The 25557-nt window shown below is 34.9% G+C and overlaps 1 protein-coding gene across 1 annotated transcript in view; it reads right to left on the reverse strand.

Moving 5' to 3' along the window:
- Positions 1–1923: 1923 nt before the first annotated feature.
- rl (Mitogen-activated protein kinase rl) overlaps positions 1924–25557 on the reverse strand; it is a 42068-nt gene continuing 18434 nt past the window's right edge. The window contains exons 3-8 of the mRNA XM_072544191.1: positions 16252–16362; positions 11709–11843; positions 9351–9467; positions 7857–8024; positions 7490–7678; positions 1924–2434 (exon numbers count right to left, since the gene is read on the reverse strand). Of these exons, the coding sequence (XP_072400292.1) occupies positions 2300–2434; positions 7490–7678; positions 7857–8024; positions 9351–9467; positions 11709–11843; positions 16252–16362 (855 nt within the window). The 3' untranslated portion in view covers positions 1924–2299. The remainder of the gene's footprint in view (positions 2435–7489; positions 7679–7856; positions 8025–9350; positions 9468–11708; positions 11844–16251; positions 16363–25557) is intronic.

Raw genomic sequence — 25557 nt, forward strand, 5'->3', positions numbered from 1 at the left:
ATCTCTCATCTTCCTGGGGTTTTTGGACCAGCCTAGTCTCTGGGGAAATTGTGTCTCCATAAAAGTTTTTAGGAATGTACAATAACAAACGATATTTTAAAAAAGATTGTTCTTAGAACAAATGAAAAACTTGCCAGGATTAGAACGAAATATACCGATAGTAATAGAACGGATCTAAAAGATTTAGACATTATTGAACGAGCGTTTATCGGTTGTTATTTTACTCAGCCACATTTAAATCCAATACGGAAGACTTGAGTTCGATATTCGCCACCGACGGTACTGCTAGAGAAATTTTTAGATGCACCATATCAGTAAAACGATTCTTAATACTTTTGACAGCGCTTAGGTTTGATGATGAAACTATGAGGGAAGAACGTCAAAAACCGAAAAACTTGCCCCCGTTTCAACAATTTTTAATAAGTTTGTAGGAAATGGCAAAAAAAAATGATTGCATAGGGCAGTATGCTTGTATTGATGAAATGCTCATTGGTTTTCGAGGAAGATGTTTATTTCGCATGTACATGTCTCAAAACGCCCGAAAATATGGCTTAAAGATAATGGCACTAACTGACGCCCGAACCCATTACTTTTTGGATGAGTGTGTATATACAGGTGCTGGAAGTGATGGCCAAACATTGTCAGAAGAGGAAAGAAAATTTAACAAACCAACGCAATCAGTTCTTCGTCTAGTAAAATGTATTGAGGGTTCTAACCGTAATATAACAGCAGACAAGTGGTTTACATCCTTAGAAGTGATAACTGAGTTGAGGAACCGAGGCCTAACTTACGTGGGTACTGTTAAAAAAAGATAAAAGGGAGATACCTATTTCTTTTTTGTCAACTAAAACGAGGCTCACGGGATCATCTCTATTTGGATTTGACGATAGAGTTACATTAGTTTCATATGTACCTAAACCACGAAAAGCGGTACTTTTGATGTCTTCAATGCACTACAGTAATGCAGTAAACGATGAAACAAACAAACTCGAAGTTATCGAGTTTTATAATCAAACAAAAGGAGGCGTCTATGCATTAGATGAAAAATGTACAGTGTATTCTACACATCGTAGAAGTCGAGATGGCATCTTACTTGTTGGTATCTTACTTACTTACATTTTGGATATTTCATCCGTCAATGCGTTTATAATATACTCATCCCTACCTGGAAACCCCCAAAAGTCGAGGTATGAATTCATCAAATCTCTGGCTCGGCAGCTTGTGCGGGATCATATGGAAAGAAGACTAACTATTTCTCAAATTCCAAGACAACTGAGACATAATATCGCTTCCATTTTAAAAACAGACATTCCTGAACAGAAAAATGCTATTTTAGAAAAAAGAGTAAGGTACTCAGAATGTCCACGATTATTGGATAGAAAAACGAAGATAGTTTGCGTTAGTTGCAAAGCGCCAATATGCCACATGTGTGAAACACATTTGCAAAGATTGCCTATAAGAATGGATTGTAGTTTTTATGTTTTTGGTTATTTTTTTGTATTGGTAGGTTAGACTGAATGTTTAAGTTTATGTTTTAAGAAAAAAAATTTTTTTTGTTCCTCATTTTTTTGTTACAGGATAATTCTAGTTACAAAATAACTCAGTTTTTGAGGTCGTCTCTTAGTTTAATTTTTTACGCGTGATAAGTATGTCAAATATTTGTTAAATTTATGTTATAACAAAATAAACGTCCATAGTGTCCAATAATAAAAGTCCATAAACAGTGTGACCCCAACTCACCATACACGTAACAAAAAATGGACCTCACTAGTTACGGGTTAATAAAATTGGCTTTGGGACAGTTTTGTATAGAGAATTTCCAAATAGCAGAGAAACACCCATATAGTATAATATCAAAGTATATGTCCCGTGTTATATTGACTGCATAAACACTGAAAATAGTTTAAATAAAACGCTGAAAACTTAAGTTTTCGAAATATTCACAAATTTGTTAGCTAAATCCACAACAACCACATTGATATGAACACTTTTCCAGCTAGAAACGTAGTCAACCCCTAAATAGTTGCCGTGAATTTAGTTAATAAACCGTATGTGTTTTATTTATAAAACACAAACAATAAATACGTTTATCTGCTTTGTAGTCCTTAAAAAAAAGCTCTCTTAAATCAATATAATATTACAATAGGTCTAACCTATTCACAGTAAAGTTTTAAACTTACATATCTCTATCGTCTCACTCAACAATTTTCTCTACACTTTTGTCCATTGCATAAATTCACGTATACAATAACAAAAATTATATAAATAGAAAATAATTTTATACATGTATCTCAAATGACTATGACCTATTGTTCGGGTCCGATTGTTGACATTGTTTAAAGAGAAGTGTTTCTTCGAATATTAATCTTTTCAGGTGATCTTTAGGTAAATCGTCCAATTCTGTATCGAACCTGAAGGGAGTCTCTGCTATAGGCTGAAAATAAAAAGAAAATACGTTATCTTAAATAACCTTTTTTTGACAGCGCTAGTCACCGACGAGTTAACATTGCAGCGTATATCGACGAATATATCGAAAACATACATATCGTTTAAAAAGTGGTGTAGTGTGGTTACATCGGTAATGCGCGATGTGGTTTTTGTACGATAAGAACAATTAATAATACTTTTTTATCAGAAAGTGATTTAAAACTTTATTGTACAAAAAATAGTTAATAAAAATAATTTGCCGGCCATATAGGCCAGGCATTGAGTTCATTCAAAATAAAATTGTCAGTTAATACCAACAATTGACGTGCAGCTTATGTGCACATGAGCAGCATGTGAAATACCAACAAACCAACTGTTCCTTCAACAACAATGTCACAACAATATTCAACAATCCGCAACAAACAAGATACACCAAACAACAACACTTCTTCAATGTTAACAGCAGCAAAAACATCAGCGAAACCAATCTACTCAAAGAAAGAACAAGCAATCATACTCCATGTCGAAGACACCCTCAAATTGTTTGTTTTTGTGAAAGCAATTGGTGATATTATTGAACCCAGGAATATCTGCTTCGCCTCCAGAATCTCCAACAATAGGGTCTCTATATATTTAACTAATAAAAACATCGTAGATGAACTCATAAAATCTCATCCTACCATACAAATCGGTTCCCTAACTTTCATCATCATCAGTTGGCGCTACAGCCCTTCGTGAGCCTTGGCCTGCTTCAAAACATTCTTCCATCCTTCCCTATCGAGTGTCTGTCTTCTCCGGCCCCTCACTCCAATCTCCCTCAGATCTTCCTGTACATCGTCCAGATAACTGAGTTTAGGTCGCCCCCTTCTTCTTCTTCCGACCGGCCTGTTTAGCATAGTTATTTTAGTGGGATCACTCTCATCCATCCGCATAACGTGGCCCACCCACCTTAGGCGGTTTATTTTGATGGTCTTCACAATATCTGCATCACCAAAAAGTCTATAGAGTTCAAAGTTATATCGCCTTCTCCACAGACCCTGTTCGTTTACTCCGCCATATATGGTCCTCAATACTTTTCTTTCAAAGACTCGCAGTAACTCTTCATCTCGGGTCGTCATTGCCCATGTTTCCGATCCGTATGTGAGCACTGGGCGTATTATTGTTTTATAAAGTTTGCATTTGTTGCTATTGACATACTTCTCGCTCTTAGTTGAGGGCCCAGGCCAAAATAACAGCGGTTAGCCACGCATATTCTTTTTTTTATCTCGTTGGATGTGTTATTTTTGTAGTCTACCAGTGATCCTAAGTAGCAGAATTCTTCTACCATTTCTATCGTTTCGTGTTGCACCTCTAAGTTATTTTGTTGAATTCTTGATATGGCCGGCATATATTTAGTTTTCTGGATGTTAATCAGAAGTCCGATGTTTTCTGTGGCATTTTTGATACGTGTAAAAGACTCCACTGCTTCATTTTGGGTTCTTCCAATTATGACGTTCCCTAACTTTAAACATACGTAAACTCGTTTCTCCTACAAAAAGAATCTTAATATCCAATGTCTCCCTGTTTATCCCGCACGCAATTATCGAAACTGTAGTTAAAAGCCTAGGTCTAAAAATAGCTTCCCCGGTATCATTTCTTAAAGCAGGCATTCACTCCAAACAATTCACCATTGCATATTTTCTTTCGCAGTAGAGGGTAACTTAAAATAAAAATTAGCTCAACTAAAAAACACATTCCCTGATGAAATGACTCATGTAAAACATGAATTCAACAAAACAAAAGAGCTTTAAATAGATTCCGAAAATCTCGCACTATAGCTGTTAATAGATTTGAAAAGGCTTAGAACAAAAACAAAACACATAATAAAAAACAGTAAACAAAATTCATGGAGTCAGATTACTAGCAAAGATACCCCTCGACTCAAGTATGGTCAAAAATAAAGACAATGAAAGGACATTACGTATCATACAAAATTCCAGCTCTCATCATTTAGGACAACGTCATTAAAGATGATCAACAAATCAGTGATATGCTTTCCCAAAATTTTCTCAACAAATCAAATAATCCTACCAATCCTTAGAACGAAATTGGTGCTACTCAAAAGCTTGCAATAATAATCACCCCATTAATGTACCTTTCGGCATCCAAGAACTAAGCGATGCCATATTTTCGATAAAAAGCTCATCTACAGGTCCAGACGATTTTCACTCTATCTTTTTAAAAAATCTTCATCAATATACATAGGAGAACATACTCATAAGTGTTCAACATTTGGTCTTCCCAACAATTCCCATCCCTAAGGAGACAATCCCTAACGATTCCTATCAAAAAAAGCAATCAATCTCCGATCAAAACACGTTAAACTCTTCTCTTCTTCTTTTTATATAGACAGGACTCTGTCTGTTTTTCAATATGCCTCCAGTAAGTTATCGTTCCATCCTACTCTTCTATTTTTTACCCAGTTCTTGATGTTCTCCACCTTGCACCTACGTCGTATATCTGTACTTCTACCTCTCTCCCATAGTGTCTTACCATCAGTGTTTTCATCTCTGCTGTTTATAACATCCTTTTTGCCCTCTCTGTGTCAAGTCTTGTTTCTGCCGCGTATGTCATTATTGGTCTGATGACTGTTTTGTAAATTCTGCCTTTCGTTTCTTTCCCGATATTTTTATTTCTCCATATTGTTTCATTTAGGCAGACTGCGGCTCTGTTTGCTCTATTCACTTGATCTTCCACTTCCGTTTCGAGCTTTCCGTAGCTAGATAATGTGATGTCTAGATATTTAAACTCCATCACTTGTTTTATTATCTGACCTTCCAGCTCCAATTTGCATCTATCACTGCCTGGGGGGTGGACTGCACTGATTGCGGGGTGGATTGGGCAGCTCTGCGGTTACCACAGCCGGTCCCAAGCCCGGATAAAATGTGGAGGGTGATTGGCAAGGTTAGCAACCTACCAATCGTAAAAACAAATACTGCTCAAAGAAAAAATGTACAGCCTCGGAACCAGATTGATATTATGAAGACGACTACGGTAAGAAATAAGGACAAGCGAAAAACATCCAAAACCCAGATGAGAATCACGTTAAACTCATACAGGCAAATCTATCTCACCTGTACATTATGTAAACTTCTAGAAAAAATGGTCAGTAAAAGATTACTTTGGTACCTTGAACAAAATAATATTCTCGACCAATTTCAATCAGGCTTCAGACCAAATCGATGCACCATGGACAATCTTCTACTTCTTCATTCAACAATTACGCATGCGCAATCCAACAAAGACGAAGTAATTGCAATCTCCTTTGAAATCGAAAGCACTTTTGACCTATACCGATTTCTGTGATACTAAACATACCAAGTCAGAACACGCTATCTGGTAATATATATTCTCTTATAAAAAACTTTTTCACAGATCGATTCTTTAAAGTAATTATTAACGGCAAAACGTCCTCACATCACACAACCAAAAACAGTGTCCCACAAGGGTCTGTCCTAAGCACCACACTATTTCTCCTTAGTATAAACGATTTAAGTTCCTTCATAAATGATCCTGTACAATATGTAATATATGCTGACACATACTATTCTGTCATGGAAAGGTCTCATCTACCACAAACACTTTACTACAGAACACGGTAAATAAAATATACAACTGGGCCAGTTAATCCGGCCTTAACTTCTCCCCATCAAAGTCCAAAGTTATTCATTTAGTTTAGTTATTTATTTATTTTCGATAAAAAAGTTCCTGGAGACCACACATTCGAGAACTTAAGAGTAAGTGCCTTCAAAGAATGAATCTCCTTAATTCACTAGCTCATTATAGTTGGGGAGCCGATGAGAACACACTACTAAAAAATAGACTGAGCTCTTACCCGCTCCAAACTTGATTATGGTAGTGTTCTCTACATGTCATCAAGTAAATCACTGTTACGTCCACTAAATATAGTTCAAAGTACTTCTCTTCGAATTCAGATCCAGTCCAGTGGAAAGCATTCACGTAGAATGTTTCGAACCTTCGCTTCATCTAAGACGACAACAACTTTTAGTGCTGGTTTTCTGCAGAGTTTCAGCAAATCCCACAAGAAATCTTATGTATAATAGACAAAGTTACTAATGATGGTACCATCCACTATACAGATGTTAACTCCTTATTTAGATAATATCAATCTGTTGTCCACCACCCTTTCAGGGTCCTTCAAACTCCTCTATGGATATGCAAACTTCCTTGTTTTTTCGTAACATTAGACTTTTATTTCAATCGAGCCGTGTATGAAGGGTAGTTTTACATCAAGGCACCCGATAGTAGTCATAAACTGACTGAAGTATTTACAAAATATTTGTATTCAAGACTTGTATTAAAGTTGCTAGGTAAGAAATAATTAACCTGATTGATAATATGAGAATTTAGAATCCACAAAGTTTTCTCATGGTACAATATTCCTACCACCGCTCCGCATATATTTTACAAAATTAATTTTTATCTAGGAAAATGTCAAGATTGAGAAAGGACGATATATCTTTTACACGAATTGGCATGATGGGAGACCAATTACAAGCGAAACTGGATAATATAGATAAAGATGTAGAGGCAATGCAATCTGATTCCGAATCGATATTGGACGATTCTAAAAATTAAGATCTCGAAGTGAATGAAAATGTAACGGCGGATGTCGAAGAAATTTGTAGCATTCAGGTGAAGAGTCTAAGTCTGGCTTGCTAAAAGAGGTGACAACAGATATGGCTAGGGCTCCTAGACAGGAAAATAATGCTTTTGCTTATTCACCTTCAACATGCTCAACTAATCATAGACCTACATCTCCTGAAATCTTTTCACATTTTTTTGGAGTACCACAACGCTGAGGAAGTCAATGAAGTGTAGATAAATGATGAATAAAAGATGTTTGCAAGTTACAAAATTGACTGTGGCTGTCAAATCACAGCGAAAATCCGTCAAAAGATTTTCGCTGTGCTGTTATTAATGGATTATTGGTAGACCAAATTATTTCGAAAAAGAGGCTATCTAACGAAATTCCTAATCTAATTTAATTATTTTTACTTACCTCATCGGCTGGATCATAATACTGTTCAAGATAAGGATGTGCTAACGCTTCTTCGACCCCTATTCTTTTATGAGGATTAAAAGTTAACATTTTATCCAAGAGATCTAGCGCTTTGGGATCAGCGTTTGGATATAATTTAGACCACGGAACTTTTGGTTTATATGGTAAAGACTGTAAGTAACTTCTTGCCTACAATAATAAAATATGATATACTCAGTCCATCACAGTATTTTGATAATTATTCCCATAATGAATTATCTAACGATGCTAAATTAGAAGATCTTATTGCAAAACTGATTTAGATATTAGATTTTCATACACTCTGTAATATATATTTTTCTTATCATCTTATCAAATATTTACTTACTTTTTCATTAATAATACAATCCAAGTCTTCTTGTGAGGGAGATCCTAGGACTCCAAGAATGTGATTTAATTGATCTAAATAATGTTTTCCAGGAAATATTGGTCTATTTGCTAACATTTCCGCTAAAATACATCCCACCGACCATATATCAATTGATTTTGTATATCCCTAAAAATCGTAAATCATTTACTATATAATGAAGAAGAGATCACGATAACTACTAGCGGTCAAATATAGCGTGATACTTGGCGATTTTGCCATCTGCTCAGAAAACTAAGTGAGAACGCATTTAAAAAACAAGAGATGTGCTATCTCTTCTCGTCTCGTTGGTGCACTATGTGCAACAAGTTTACAAGTGTGAGCTTAATTCTTAAATAGAAACAATTTTCCAAATTATATATTTGCTGTATGTTGTAGAAATAAATATATTGGTCCTTCGAGCCGCATTGCAGAATGTTGATATAATTTAATTTTAAAATCTCAAAATGTAAAATTAAGCTAATTTGAAATTACATTAATAAGATTAATTGTAATTGAACAAGTCTACAGATGGACAAGAAGTCAGCGGAATTAAATTTAACAGGCTGCACTTGAAGCCAAATTAATTAACTCCATCGTTTTATGTGGACATGTGATGCGGGGCGAGAAGTATGGCATCCTGCGACTCATAATGCAAGGAAAGATAGATGGCAGAAGAAGCATCGGAAGAAGACGAATTTCATGACTCAAGAACCCGAGAGAATGGTTTGGATGCAGCTCAAAACAACTTTTTAGAGCTACTGCCTCAAAAATTAAAATAGCTATGATGATTGCCAACCTCCGTAGCGGAGATGGTACCTGAAGAAGAAGAAGATCGTTTTATGTAATTAAGTATAAAGAAATCTATACGCAGGCTGGGGACACTAATGAACATAAACCTGCCAAAATTACTTACAAGCAAGAAACCAAAGGAAAATCCATACAGATGGAGGAAACGTCATAGAGGTAATAATCTGAACATCATAAAGAGAGGGAGCAGGAACCAATTGTGGGCATACCAGATCCTAAAATTGAAACCTACATCTGTTGTAGCTAGTAAATTCCTTAAACTTCCCATAAGAAAGTTGTTGGTGTTTATTTATGGCACAGGATTTCTTGGTGAAATGTAATCAAAGGACAAAAGCAAGTTTGGTACAAAGATCTTACGATTAAGTACTGTCACACCAATCCTTAAGAAGATTCTATCACGTAACATTTGTGAATTGAATTCATCATCAAGAATAATCAATCTTTATCCGGCAACAATCTTTGTTCCAAAACAAAGTTATAAAATCGACTGCGATAGTCTTATATACTATTATAGTATTATAATATTCATGGATTTCTGTCATTTCTTGCATTATAACAGTTAGTATGGATATTGGTGTAATAGAAATGACAATTTGCATCAGGTTTCCTTTCTCGCAGTAATGAACCTAATTTTAACTTTGGAAATTATTGAATAAATAAACTTACTTTGGAATTAAGCATAATTTCTGGTGCTCTATACCATCTTGTAGCTACATACTCTGTTAAAAATCCCGTGTGATCATGTTCTGGATCTGCTACTCTGGCTAGCCCAAAATCACATATCTATAAACATATAAATAGATTTTTGTTATCATAAAAGCAATATATATTCTACAAATAAATAAATTCAGGAGGGAAAACACAATTCAACAATTTTTGTCTCTGATCTTCTTTTACCATTTTTAAGAGTATTATTTTTATTTCTTTTAGTGTTCAAGATGTAATTCAATGAAACACGAAGCAGAAGTTTGTATCGAGATGATACGGTATGCTAAGAACAAGCTGACAAGAACAAGTTTGACAAGGTCAAACATGATAAACTCATGGAAATGCTCAGGAAGATGCATATTGATGGCAAGGATCTGCGCATAATAACCAGTCTCTATTGGAACCAAAGTGCTGAGATAAAGATGGGCAACTTACACAGTGGGAAGATAGATATTAAAAAGGGTGTACGACAGGGATGCGTCCTCTCGCCACTCCTGTTCAATATATACTCTGAACAAATCTTCAGAGAAGCACTGGGAGAAGTTTCGGAGGGTATCAAAGTAAACGGAGAGGTAATCAATAATATTAGATATGCTGACGACACAGTTATTATCGCAAATGACTGCAACGAGCTTCAAAGACTCATGCAAAGCATACACACATCAAGTCAAGAATATGGTTTAGAACTCAATACAACCAAAACTAAATGCATGCTCATCAGCAGAACACAACAACCTCCGATGCAATTGACATTAGACAACCGAAAAATAGAACAAGTGGAGACATACACATACCTTGGAACCACAGTCAACACAAAATGGGACCAGTCAACAGAAATAAGATCACGAATTGAAAAAGCGCGAAACGCATTCAACAATATGAAAAAGTGGTTCACAAGCAAAATCTCAATGGAACTAAAATTAAGACTGGTCAAGTGTTATGTCTTCCCGGTCTTGTTCTATGGAGCAGAGGCATGGACCACAACGGAAGCCACCCTGAAGAAACTAGAATCCTTTGAGCTGTGGATATATCGCCGTATTCTTCGGATATCCTGGACAGACCACATCACTAACGTGGAAGTAATGCAGAGAATAGGCAAAAGCAAAGAAATAATCTTCACCGTAAAGAAACGGCAGCTTGAGTACTTCGGACATGTCATGAGGCATACTAAGTACCGTCTGCTGCAGTTAATAGTCCAAGGAAGAATCGACAGTAGGAGGGGACCGGGAAGAAGACGACACTCATGGATGCATAACCTGCGACAATGGTTCGGACTAACATCGACCGAACTGTTCAGAGGTGCCGTAAACAAAGTCAAAATAGCCTTGTTAATAGCCAACGTCCGAAACGGATAGGGCAAAGGAAGAAGAAGAAGAAGAACAAGTTTGAAGTGAAACTGGACATAGCATATCCTAAGAGTATGTTATATACAATGGACTAGAAGAAGTCCCTCTTTCTGTTTGACATTTTGCTTTGAAATAACATTAAAATTATTTTATTTTAAATTTAATACTGCTCAGCTGAGATCACATAGAGAATACATAGCTGAATTGTCATTACGAGGAAGACAGGTAAGACTACACTGTCAAAAGATTTTATCTTCTGCCATTTGACAGAAAGCACCATATTTACGTATTTGTTTTTTTTTTATTAGAACAACCTAAAGAAACAAATATTATGAAGAAAGAATTTTAATAAAGGAGTCAGAAAACTTGGAGATAAAACTTGTTAGTAGAAACAGAAAATCACGAAAAAAAAAAGACAAAGTAATGCTGCACAACGACCTAACTGACGAGAGAATCAGGTAAACAATGAGAAGAACAAAAAAGAAAGAAAGAAAATTAGACAAAAATAAGATACCAAAAGATAATTGTAGGTGGCAAACTACGAAAGAAGGATAAAAATATATTGGACTAAACAAAACTAACAGCTCAAAAAAAACAACAAAGTACAAAACAAAAAACATAAATAAATCAAAAGGAAACTGATGCGGAAATGGAAGTAGCTACGAAAAGGCAAATAAATGATCTAACTACATTCTTAAATCAAATGGGAACAGAAAAACTGGGGACTTAGATAAAAATAAAGAATAAAGAACAGTAGATAAAAATCAGAAATTTTATAAAAAAATTAAAATAGCAAAAGAGAAGCTGGGAATAATTTGAAAAAAAAAAAAATAAAATAAGGCCAATCGTGGATAATTGAAATGAATTAAACTAAAGCAGATCATTTCTTCAAGATGTGGAAAATATGTATAACTTTTTTTTTAAGTAACAATCAATGGAAAAAATAGCTTCAGAATAATTCAATACTTACTTTGAGATCACAGGTAGTATTTAGAAGTAGATTACTTGGTTTTAAATCTCTATGAAGTACATTTGCCGAATGTATATATTTCAGCCCTCTGAGAATTTGATAAAGGAAGTAACATATGTGATCGTTACTCAGTCTCTAAAAAGTAAAGAATTTGTATTATTGAAGTAATCAAAAACTTTTATAAAAATTATTACAAAATGCAGAATTTTAGACAAATATAAATAATATTGTTATCTTTAGAGATCACGACATTGTTTTATTGACCATACAACACAATGGCAATCGCTGTGACATGTTACAGGTTTCCACCTCTATATTCATTTCACAGTAGGTACGAATTGTCGCAATTGTCACATTGACATTAAAAATTTCAAACGAAGTTCTGAAAGAATAAACAAATAATTAATAAAATGCCTATTACGTTGTATACCGTCCAAGAAAAAGTGCAACTTGTAACATGGTACTTTCAGGGTCATTCGATACGCGAAGTAATTGATTTATTTATTGTTGCCTTCTAAAATAGACCCTCACCAAACATTTTTAAACTTCGGGATGTGTAAACAGTTGTAAAAAGTGTCATGAAGGTAATGAACCACGTGTTAGACCTGTCGACGAGGAGCGTCAAAACAGGGATATTGATATTTGTGCTTTTGTGGAAGCTAGTGAATCCTGCAATAGTGTACAAATTGCTAGGAAAGTTAACGTGAATGCTCGGACTGTCCAGCGAGTTCTCAAAAGGAATGGGTATCACTGTTTTAAGATACAACCAACACAAGAACTGTTTCCGGCAGATAACTTTAGGCGGATGGACTTTTGTGAATTTATGTTACATAAACAGAATGAAAATGTACACTTTTTAAAAAAATATTTTATTTTCTGACAAATCTTCATTTTCATTACATAAAAAATACAATCCATCCGTTGCAAGGTATTATTCTCGGAAAAATAAGCACCTCAGTGTTGCAGTGCGAACGCAGCATCCGCAAAAGTTAAATGTTTGGACTGGGATGTTAGGCGAGCATATTGTCGGTCCATTTTTTATCGATGGAAACCTAAACGAACCCAAATATTTACTTTTACAGAATGAGATCATTCCGGCAGTTCGACGCCTTGCCGTTAATTTTCAGGAGGTTTATTTCCAACAGGATGGGTGTTCGGCTCACAACTCTAGAGCAACTATTGACTTCTTTAATCAAACGTTTCCTGATCGACTGATAAGTAGACGTGGTACAATTAAATGGCCCGCTAGATACTGTGACTTAGCGCCTAACCCGCTTTTTTTTGGGGTTTTCTCAAAGAAACCATTTATAGGCATCAGTTTGAAAGGGCCACAAACCTAGTCGAATTAAGGGCAAAAATACTTCATTTCTCTGCAAGCATTACACCAGCCCTACTTCAAAATATGAGGAGAAATCTGTATGACAGATTTGGTTACTGTTTGGCACAAGGAGATGGAATATTTGAGCCCTTAATTCATTAATCTGCTTTCCTATTTTTTATTTTTTGTTAGGTACTTAGGTATTAAGGCTAAAAAATTAGTTTTAGAGCATTATAATAAATATACTCTAGAGATGGGATTGCAATAAATCTTAATTCCTATGGTCAACAAAACAATGTCGTTATCTGTATCTAATAATCTAATCTAATCTAATATACATAGTGTTGGTAAATAGGTGCGACAGTCGTCAGATAGACAAGCGGGTCAGGCGGCGACTCTCATTCGCTTCACTGTCGAATGGTTAAGTGGATGTGCGTTCTAACCCTGACTGGCTCGGTGTAGAGAAAAATAAAAAAAGGCTAACGCAGCAGTTTAAAACTCTAAAATTAATCTGTGGCTTAGACTAGAATACGCTGGTGTCTTATCCGTGAATGGTGTAGTAGTACGGCAAGAAGTAAGGGCTAGCGGCTCGGTGATACTCCTCCGGTGTATATTGCGACAAACTTCAGGGTGATTCTGCGTGCACGGGATGTTGAAATTTTTCTTACAAAATCATGATTTATTATTGTTCTGAAACTGGTTGAGATATGCACATGAAATTTGGTGGGTGTTAAGAGGTAGTTATTGGGATTTTTTGACACACAATTAAGAATTTTATATTCATCATTGGCATGCATACGAGTAATGGTCTCAATTTTTTTAAAGAAAAAAATTGTTACGAATTTTCTGATACATCATGTCCCAAAGATGTTCAATAGGGGATAAATCTGGGGATCTTGTGGGCCAGGGCAAAAGATTGTCTCCAGCTTGTAAATTGACTTTTCGGACTATATCACGCACAAAGTGAGAGAGTGCGAATAGCTAATTCCATAGTGTAGCTTGACAGATCTTCATTTACCGATATTTTTTTATGGCTTCGATGATGGATATATTCGTATAATGGTGATTGAACATAGAACCTGGCTATGATATCGTGTTGTTTGTTTCTAAGTTAAGACGGCGCTTTTTCAACTAGTATTTACCAGGTTGTTGAACTCCTGGTCTATACATTTTTTGGTAAACTATACAGTTTAGAACATCTACTGAATTTTTCCCGAGGGGCAATGCTCTTTTTAACTTCCTTGGGTAGTAGCATCGAACAATCTCCTTGATGACTCATCTGCTTAAAATATTTCTTAGAGTCATCCACAACCGAATCTATCAAAAGTTAGATATCGATATTAACGAGACACATATGGGATTCAGAAAAGGATTAGGTACAAGAAAAGCTCTCTTTACCTTAAACGTCCTAACACAGAGATGTCTATCTGTTAACCAAGAGGTACACGCCTGCTTTATAGTCTTTGAAAAGGCCTTTGACAAAGTACGCCACAAGAAATCCTGGAGGGTAAGAACATGGACACCAGAGACATACAAATAATATTAAATCTGTACTGGAATCAGCGAGCTAATATAAAAATAGAAGACCAAACATCGGACGAAATAGAAATACGTAGAGGAGTACGACAGGGTTGTATATTGTCTCTTTTTTAATATCTACAGCGAACAAATATGCCAAGAAGCTCTCTCACATGCAAACGAAGGGATAATAGTCAATGGAGAAGTTATCAATAACATTCGATATGCTGACGATACTGTGATAATGGCAAGAACAGCGGAAGATCTACAACATCTAGTTGAAAGTATGAATGAGATATGTAATAACTACGGCATAAGGATGAACGTCAAAAAGACTAAATATATGACCTTCAGTAAGAATCCAATACATAACACTAGTATCACAATAAACGGTACCCAACTCGAAAAAGTAAGCGAATACAAATACTTGGGAACCCTCATCAATGAAACAGGTGACCAAAATCACGAGATAAAAGTACTTTGCTTTACGGTGTTGGGGCATGGACTCTTAAACAGAGGAATGTTAAAAATCTTGAAAGCTTTGAGAGGACAAAAGTACACATTCCTACAAAATATAATGCAAGGAAAAATCCAAGGACGCAGAAATCCAGGCTGTAGAAGAATGTCCTGGATCAGAAATTTAAGAGAGTGGTTATACCACTAACGAATTATTCAAAACAGCAGTATATAAAATTAGAATCGCCCTAATGATATCCAATCTCCGATAGGAGAGGCACTCAAAGAAGAAGAAGGGTAGTGGATCATTTATTTATATAATGGTGGTTAAGATTTGAATTCGGTTTCGCTAAGTAGAAATCGTTTGATTTCTCTTTTTGTTTTTAGATGACGTAGTTACGTCCGTATATAGTTATTTTAATAACTATTGTCTAGGACAGGAGAGATTTTTGTTTTGGTTCAGAGCAGTGACTATACCGTTCTGAAGAGACCTAAGAAGGTCGAAATACGTATCAGCGGTTGTTGCTGCACTGTATCAAAACAAAAATCTAATACCGTCATTCTGTTTTGTTATTTACTTCGTTTGAAGTACCAGAAACTGAATTCACTACGAATTTTGACCAGGATGAACGGCTTGTGGAATGCAATTTTAGATGCCCTGGCCGAGTAATTTATCCAGCTGTTTGTTTCGCGAATTGTAGGAAACACAGTGGTTAAGATTTGAATTCGGTTTCGCTAAGTAGAAATCGTTTTATTTCTCTTTTTGTTTTATATAATGGTCTTCGGTGATCTTTTTCAGCGGATGTAATATTGGTTTTTGGAGGTTTGCAGAATGTAGAATGTATTCTTAAGCTATGTTACTCGTAATCATTGCTTTAGATCTGCTCTTCGAATAATGAACACTGGCTTTGTTGAGGGATTTGCTTGTGTTTTTCTGATGTTAGTATGATGAGCGAGTGGTCTAAACGTAGTTATGTTCTGATCTGAAAATTTTTCAATGAATGTAAGCTCATATGTTAGTTTGCTCTTTCTGTTTGTAGTTTTCCAAGAGACTTTAGATCTTCCCCCATTAAAAATATAACCTGTTTAGTATGTTGGTTTCACATATAAGAAATTAAAAATAAAACTAATATAGAACTGTAAGATAATTTTACATAGATATAATAAATTCATTATTCATATCGGAAAAGAAGTAAGTATAAAGATAGAATGGGAATAGAAAAGCATAATAATTTATTAACATATATTTACCTGTGTTTTAAGGAGTTTATATAAATCAGTCTCCATCAAACATTGTACAATGTATACATCCCTCATTTGATCTATTGTTGCTGCACGAAGTATATCTCTAATATCAATTATCTGAAAAAGATCATAATATAAATAAGACTAAAATTAGGGTGTAGTTTTTGTTGTGACATATGCACGAACCTCTGCCTTATGTGGAACAAGAATTTTTTTTGTGTACATTAATTATTAACCCACTTACTACACAAACATACTTACATAATCAAAACCGATAGTTCAACAATGGGTCTGAGACGTTGTTCCAGGAATTCCAGGAAACAGTGATGAGCATTCGGGGCTATCTTGGTCTTCCAGTGGCGTACATTTTTTTTTGTAAAGAGTGAAAGGTAGTGATCCTTGTATTTAAGAATTTTTACAAATTATACTTACTACTATTCCCTACCTAGCGCTAAGAAATTTCTAAAAAAATCTGTGAGATCGGCAATAATACAACTGAATAATTTAGACATCGGATTATAGAGACTAACAAAAAGGCGAAAAATGTATACAGTATGGTCAAATTAAATAAAACAATTAAATTGATCAAAATTAATTCAGAGCATTCTATAAGAAAGTAAACATCAACAGAAAAGAATTCAAGGCAATCACAAGAAACGCAGAAGTCAGAATGGCGACCTATTAACAACAAGGAAAGATGTATTGAATAGATGGGTGGAATACTTTAACCAGACACTTAATTAATATGGAGGAAGAAGAAGAAATCCTGGAAGACGAAAGAGATCAGGTAAAGGGAACAGACGAGGGTGAAGAGGAACCAATAACGATTCTTGAAGTTAAAAAACTAGCCAGAAACAAATCACCCGGAATAGATAATCTTCCAGCTGAACTATATAAAGAAGGTGTTAGATATCCTGTTAAATTTTACCATACCGACCATAAACTTTTACCTCCACTATATATATATATATATATATATATATATATATATATATATATATATACATTTTTTTTCTGAATAAATTTGTGATAAGATTGTAACCGCAATTATCACATTATTTTTGTCCTATACATAATCTGTTCTAGTTTATTTTTAATTAACATAATAAGAACACACTCCAAACCTGATAGCGAAACCTCAAAATATTATTTTATATACACGAACATTATGTGACTTAGTATTTTTTGAATGAAATAATTTTTAATGTTGATAAGTAACTGAATTTCCAATTGTTTATTGATAAAATATATGATTTTAACAAATAGGACCGAATGTGTAACCATAGAGATCTAGAATATGTTCGATGGAAAATATGGAAATTGGAACAGCTATAATCTGTGATGCACTTCATTGCGATTGCAAGTAGTTTTTATCAAAATATTTCCGGTATATATAACAAAATGCCGGGAGAAAAATTGCGAACAGCTTCAAAAAAGGGTTTATAACCTCATCAAGAGGATATGGGAAAAGCAAACTATGTCCAAAGACTGGACTAACGCTTTATTATGTCCTATATAAAATGTATATATGATTGTCATGTAAAAATTACAGAGGTATCTCTGTTGGATCTTCTTCCTTCTTATTCCGGTTCAGACATAGTGCCATCTTGACTTCTCAATCATACTTCGTCTTTTCCATCTTTCTGTATCTTCTGTAACTCTGAAGCAATGGTTTAGTGGGTCTCCAAAACATATAGTAAAATGTGTTAAATGACCGGTGGGAGCGAGACAATTATTTGAAAAGTATCAAAAGAAAAGTTCATTAACTGCTTTTCGACCAACACAGTAGGTTCGTCCAATGAAGTAAGTGAAAAATATATGTTCTTCTTCTTCCTACTTTATAAATATGCAAAATGCCTGTTTTACTTCGGTTTTTAGCCTCAATTGACGTTGTCTGACCATCTTTTCCTAGGTCGTCCCAATGATCTTCTTCCATTTGGCGATTTGTCTCTTGCTATTCGTACTATTCTAATATCTGTCATTCTTTCGATGTGTTGATTCCATTCCACTTTTCTTCTTTTGATCCACGCGTTTATTTCCTCTATTTTCCTCTAACTCCGCCTACATTGCTCACTAGGTGGATCGAGTAGCTTGGTGGGTGATGTTGCCGGTCCCAAGCCCGGACCAAGAAAATTTAGAATCAGCTTTTCGCTACACCTATTTATGCAACAGGGACGCCATTTGCAATTGTCGAACATAAACACTGGCAATTGTTTTTCAAACAATTAAGACTTTCTTTTAGAATTCCAATACAGTATTTACTTTCAAACAAGTTGCTAAATGCAGAGCATGAAAGTGTCGATACAAAATATTAAAGTGAAGATTGCTGAATCTACTGTTCTTGGATTGCAGATAGATAGTCTGCATACAAAAAATATGTGAAGTTTTAGAAGAAATAGGACGCCAAAAATTTCAAGCTGTAGTGACTGATAATGCTAGTGCCATGGTTAAGGCCAGGAACCTAATTTATGAGAAGTACAAACATTATATCCGTTTATGGGTGTATTGCTGACATCTTAAATTTGTTGATTGGTTTAGTTGAAGAAACAATGGCTTCTTTAGAAGAAGAAATTAAACCCATCATTAAAGAAATCAACAACTCTCACATTTTGTCAGTCACTTTTAAAAGAATTTAGCTTGAAAAAAGTGAAACAAAGGTAGCACTTATTTTAAAACTGTCCGTTAAAACTCGTTGGGATCATTTATTTATAGTTTAAAGAGTCTTTTTGATATAAAGTATGCTTTAAAAGTTTTGGCGATTGTGAGAGTGTTGGAAGATGTTCTCAGTAAACGAGTTGTAAAGTTGCTTTTGGACGAGGACGTATTTTGGGTAAGAGAGAAAGGAAACAAATGGCAATACATTCAATTCATTTGACAGCGAATATATTGGATCCTAAGTTTAATGGTGTTCCTTTAAGCAGAGAAAAACAAGTTGAGGGAACTCAGTTTATAGATAATTTAGCCACTTTAAAATATGGTGATGACTCGGCTGAAATATTGGCAGATTTGGCACTTTATCGGTCTAAGGAGGGATTTTTTAGAAAACCATATGTTGTAAAATCAATTGAAAAACTAGACCCAATCATATGGTGGAAAGGTACATGTTTCTGAACAAAATTATAGCAGTGGAGATATTAAGCATGTCTTCATCCAGTGCAGCGACTGAAAGAAGTTTCAGTACTTATGGTTTTATCCACTGTTGGATCTTCTTCCTTCTTATTCCGGTTCAGACATAGTGCCATCTTGACTTCTCAATCATACTTCGTCTTTTCCATCTTTCTGTATCTTCTGTAACTCTGAAGCAATGGTTTAGTGGGTCTCCAAAACATATAGTAAAATGTGTTAAATGACCGGTGGGAGCGAGACAATTATTTGAAAAGTATCAAAAGAAAAGTTCATTAACTGCTTTTCGACCAACACAGTAGGTTCGTCCAATGAAGTAAGTGAAAAATATATGTTCTTCTTCTTCCTACTTTATAAATATGCAAAATGCCTGTTTTACTTCGGTTTTTAGCCTCAATTGACGTTGTCTGACCATCTTTTCCTAGGTCGTCCCAATGATCTTCTTCCATTTGGCGATTTGTCTCTTGCTATTCGTACTATTCTAATATCTGTCATTCTTTCGATGTGTTGATTCCATTCCACTTTTCTTCTTTTGATCCACGCGTTTATTTCCTCTATTTTCCTCTAACTCCGCCTACATTGCTCACTAGGTGGATCGAGTAGCTTGGTGGGTGATGTTGCCGGTCCCAAGCCCGGACCAAGAAAATTTAGAATCAGCTTTTCGCTACACCTATTTATGCAACAGGGACGCCATTTGCAATTGTCGAACATAAACACTGGCAATTGTTTTTCAAACAATTAAGACTTTCTTTTAGAATTCCAATACAGTATTTACTTTCAAACAAGTTGCTAAATGCAGAGCATGAAAGTGTCGATACAAAATATTAAAGTGAAGATTGCTGAATCTACTGTTCTTGGATTGCAGATAGATAGTCTGCATACAAAAAATATGTGAAGTTTTAGAAGAAATAGGACGCCAAAAATTTCAAGCTGTAGTGACTGATAATGCTAGTGCCATGGTTAAGGCCAGGAACCTAATTTATGAGAAGTACAAACATTATATCCGTTTATGGGTGTATTGCTGACATCTTAAATTTGTTGATTGGTTTAGTTGAAGAAACAATGGCTTCTTTAGAAGAAGAAATTAAACCCATCATTAAAGAAATCAACAACTCTCACATTTTGTCAGTCACTTTTAAAAGAATTTAGCTTGAAAAAAGTGAAACAAAGGTAGCACTTATTTTAAAACTGTCCGTTAAAACTCGTTGGGATCATTTATTTATAGTTTAAAGAGTCTTTTTGATATAAAGTATGCTTTAAAAGTTTTGGCGATTGTGAGAGTGTTGGAAGATGTTCTCAGTAAACGAGTTGTAAAGTTGCTTTTGGACGAGGACGTATTTTGGGTAAGAGAGAAAGGAAACAAATGGCAATACATTCAATTCATTTGACAGCGAATATATTGGATCCTAAGTTTAATGGTGTTCCTTTAAGCAGAGAAAAACAAGTTGAGGGAACTCAGTTTATAGATAATTTAGCCACTTTAAAATATGGTGATGACTCGGCTGAAATATTGGCAGATTTGGCACTTTATCGGTCTAAGGAGGGATTTTTTAGAAAACCATATGTTGTAAAATCAATTGAAAAACTAGACCCAATCATATGGTGGAAAGGTACATGTTTCTGAACAAAATTATAGCAGTGGAGATATTAAGCATGTCTTCATCCAGTGCAGCGACTGAAAGAAGTTTCAGTACTTATGGTTTTATCCACTGTTGGATCTTCTTCCTTCTTATTCCGGTTCAGACATAGTGCCATCTTGACTTCTCAATCATACTTCGTCTTTTCCATCTTTCTGTATCTTCTGTAACTCTGAAGCAATGGTTTAGTGGGTCTCCAAAACATATAGTAAAATGTGTTAAATGACCGGTGGGAGCGAGACAATTATTTGAAAAGTATCAAAAGAAAAGTTCATTAACTGCTTTTCGACCAACACAGTAGGTTCGTCCAATGAAGTAAGTGAAAAATATATGTTCTTCTTCTTCCTACTTTATAAATATGCAAAATGCCTGTTTTACTTCGGTTTTTAGCCTCAATTGACGTTGTCTGACCATCTTTTCCTAGGTCGTCCCAATGATCTTCTTCCATTTGGCGATTTGTCTCTTGCTATTCGTACTATTCTAATATCTGTCATTCTTTCGATGTGTTGATTCCATTCCACTTTTCTTCTTTTGATCCACGCGTTTATTTCCTCTATTTTCCTCTAACTCCGCCTACATTGCTCACTAGGTGGATCGAGTAGCTTGGTGGGTGATGTTGCCGGTCCCAAGCCCGGACCAAGAAAATTTAGAATCAGCTTTTCGCTACACCTATTTATGCAACAGGGACGCCATTTGCAATTGTCGAACATAAACACTGGCAATTGTTTTTCAAACAATTAAGACTTTCTTTTAGAATTCCAATACAGTATTTACTTTCAAACAAGTTGCTAAATGCAGAGCATGAAAGTGTCGATACAAAATATTAAAGTGAAGATTGCTGAATCTACTGTTCTTGGATTGCAGCTAGATAGTCTGCATACAAAAAATATGTGAAGTTTTAGAAGAAATAGGACGCCAAAAATTTCAAGCTGTAGTGACTGATAATGCTAGTGCCATGGTTAAGGCCAGGAACCTAATTTATGAGAAGTACAAACATTATATCCGTTTATGGGTGTATTGCTGACATCTTAAATTTGTTGATTGGTTTAGTTGAAGAAACAATGGCTTCTTTAGAAGAAGAAATTAAACCCATCATTAAAGAAATCAACAACTCTCACATTTTGTCAGTCACTTTTAAAAGAATTTAGCTTGAAAAAAGTTAAACAAAGGTAGTACTTATTTTAAAACTGCTAGTTAAAACTCGTTGGGGATCAGTTATTTATAGTTTAAAGAGTCTTCTTGATGCAAAGTATGCGTTAAAAGTTTTGGCGGTTTGTGAGAGTGTTGAAGATGTTCTCAGTAAACGAGTTGTAAAGTTGATTTTGGGTGAGGACGTATTTTGGGTAAGGGTATCAAAATTATATCATTTCTATACACTATATTTCTAAATTAGAGTCAGATAAGCCTCGACTAGGTCAGGTATTTGAGTGTTTTTTTAACTTAGAAAATCATATGGACAAAGAACTATCTTCAAGTCCATTATGGAAACAAGAAGAAAAAGCAATAAAAATGTTTGTCTCTAAAAGGAAACAAATGGCAATACATTTAATTCATTTGGCAGCGAATATATTGGATCCTAAATTTAATGGTGTTCATTTAAGCAGAGAAAAACAAGTTAAGGGAACGTTTATAGATAATTTAGCAACTTTAAAATATGTTGATGACTCGGCTAAAATAATGGCAGATTTGGCACTTTATCGGTCTAAGGAGGGATTTTTTGGAAAACATAAGTTGTAAAATCAATTGAAAAACTAGACCCAATCGTATGGTGGAAAGGTACATGTTCCTGAACAAAATTATAGCAATGGATATATTAAGCATGCCTTCATCCAGTGCAGTGACTGAAAGAAGTTTCAGTACTTATGGTTTTATCCACAGCTCTAAAAGAAACCGGCTTACTGCTGAACGGGCTGGTAAGGTAACTTTTATTGCTCACAATTTAAAATTGTTAGACATATTAGACATAGACTAATGATAGAAATATATTTTAAATCTGAGGCATCATCTTTTTCGGATTAGATCACCACATTCATTATTTGCTGTTAAATAGAAAATTTATTTTTTTTTTATCAAATAAATTTTATATTTTCTGTTGTTTTTGTATTTTTTTATATATGTATATGAAGAACATTATTGTTTCGTCTCATAATTTTGTATATATCATGATTCTTAACCATTAACTGGTGACCATGCTACTCACAGACACAAATACGTAGTAACCTGTAATTCGGTGTACCTTCCTAGCTTTTAGAGTATATTCGAACGTGGTAATAAGAGGTACCTTGCTCGTCCCATTTTCGAAATATTTACGTCGCGAAGTCTACTAGACGCAAGGTCACCATTAGTGTTATTTTAATATGGATAGTTCTCGTAAAGCTGTAAGAGTATTAGACGATGATTTCAAAGAAGTGTGCACAAAATGGTATAATGAGGCGAACAGTGACATTAGTGATGATGATGTGGAAGAAGGATATTATATAGAAAGTGATCATTTTACGGACAGTGAACAAGAACCAAGTGAAAATGAACAGCAACAAGACTCAGAAATGATATCTAGCGAAGATGAAGAAGAGTGTGTCAATTCCAGCAATTATTACTATGAAAAGAATAGGTATAAGTGGAGTAAAAAGGAGCCAACTAGAAACGTCCGTACGCCTGCTCACAATATTGTTGTACTCCCATCAATCCGTTCAAAAGTAGAAAAGTCAACGAGTCCCGTTTATTATTTTAATAAATTGTTTTCACCAGATATGTATAGTCTTGTTGTCAAGAGAACTAACGAAAAACTCTCAACTTTTCAGCCAAAATATCAACAATATAAAAAAAGACAAATCCGAGTTGGCTGATACTGATGAAATAGAATTGAGAGCTTTCTTAGGATTGCTTCTTTATACTTCTATTTATAAGTCAAATCATGAGGATGTACTAAGTCTGTTTGCTACGAACGGGAAAGGACGGTCTATATTTAGAGCAGTTATGTCGCAGAAACGTTTCCTAACGCTGATGGCCACCTTAAGGTTTGACGATACCTCGGACCGAGAACAAAGAGCAAGGGATAATTCAGCTGCTGCTTTCCAAGAATTCTTTGACTTATTTGTAAGCAATTCAAACGATGTATATACGGTTGAAAAAAATGTGTGTGTAGACGAAATGCTGGTAGGCTTCAGAGGCAGATGTCGCTTTAAAATGTATATTCCCTGCAAACCCTGTAAATATGGGATAAAAATCTTATGTATGACTGATGCACGAACTGGGTATTTACATAATGCTTACATTTATGCTGGGAAAGGTTCAAATGGATTTAGCCTCACAAATTACGAAAGAAGAGTGAGCATACCTACTCAAGCAGTTATAAGATTAGTCAAACATCTTTACAATACTAATAGAAATGTAACTGGCGACAACTGGTTTAGTTCAGTTGATTTAGTATATCATCTACAACAACATAAACTCACTTACGTTGGCACAATGCGAAGAAATAAAAAAGAAATTCCTCCACAGTTCCTTCCGTGACCAAATCATAATGAAGGCGACACTTTGTATGGATTTACCAAAGACCTACGACTTTTATCCCGTACAACTAAGAAAAATAAAGCTGTGATATTAATTTCTTCCGTACATAATTCCAGAGAAGTAGATGCAGATAATGGAGTACCAGAAATAAATTCTTTTTACAACTTGACCAAAGGGAGTGTAGACGCGATGGATGAAAAGTGTGTAAAATATTCCTGTAGCCGCAGAACACGTAGATGGCCCATGGCTATTTTTTTATAAAATAGTAGACGTATGTGGAGTAAATTCATACATTATGTTTCCTTCGATTCCCGAAAATAATTGGACTAGATTCAAATTTATAGAAACTCTGGCCGATGAACTCGTTTTTTCACATTTGCATAGAAGATATTATGAAATGCCGACATTACAAAGGCAGCTGAAAGAACTGATCGGAAGTATCCTTGATATTCCCGAAAATAAGGCTAACGAAGAAGAAAAGCTTGAAATAAGAAAATATTGCTACATCTGTCCATCCAAATTAAGAAGAAAGACTGCATATTTATGCACAACGTGTCAAAAACCCATATGTTTGCGGTGTTCTATAGTGTATTTTTATGTATGAGAGAGTAATAAAACAATAAATTATGTATGCAAATCCCTAAACTGTTGATACGGGTGACTCAATGAAAAACAGATATTTGTCAACAAGTTTACAGAAGTATATAGGAAAACAATTTTAAATTGAGTATGACCACCAGGTATAAAGGTTGGAGCAGAATAGAATACAATAGTTGTGAGGGTTACTAATCCCTAAATAAGGTTGCCAGTGTCGGAGTGATGGAGGTTAACAAGTACTAATGAATTTGCAAGAAATGTAAGATGTTTATTTTATTGGTTATATATAACCAATAAAAGTTTAATAAGTACCTACCTATTTGCAAAATAAAGTTTAATTCTTTAGATAAAATAAAACGTTTTATTTTATCTATTTGCAAAATAAAGTTTAATTCTTTAGATAAAATAAAACGTTTTATTTTATCTGAAATGAGTGCATTCC

Source organism: Diabrotica undecimpunctata, chromosome 9 (assembly GCF_040954645.1).
Source record: "Diabrotica undecimpunctata isolate CICGRU chromosome 9, icDiaUnde3, whole genome shotgun sequence".
NCBI lineage: Eukaryota > Metazoa > Arthropoda > Insecta > Coleoptera > Chrysomelidae > Diabrotica > Diabrotica undecimpunctata.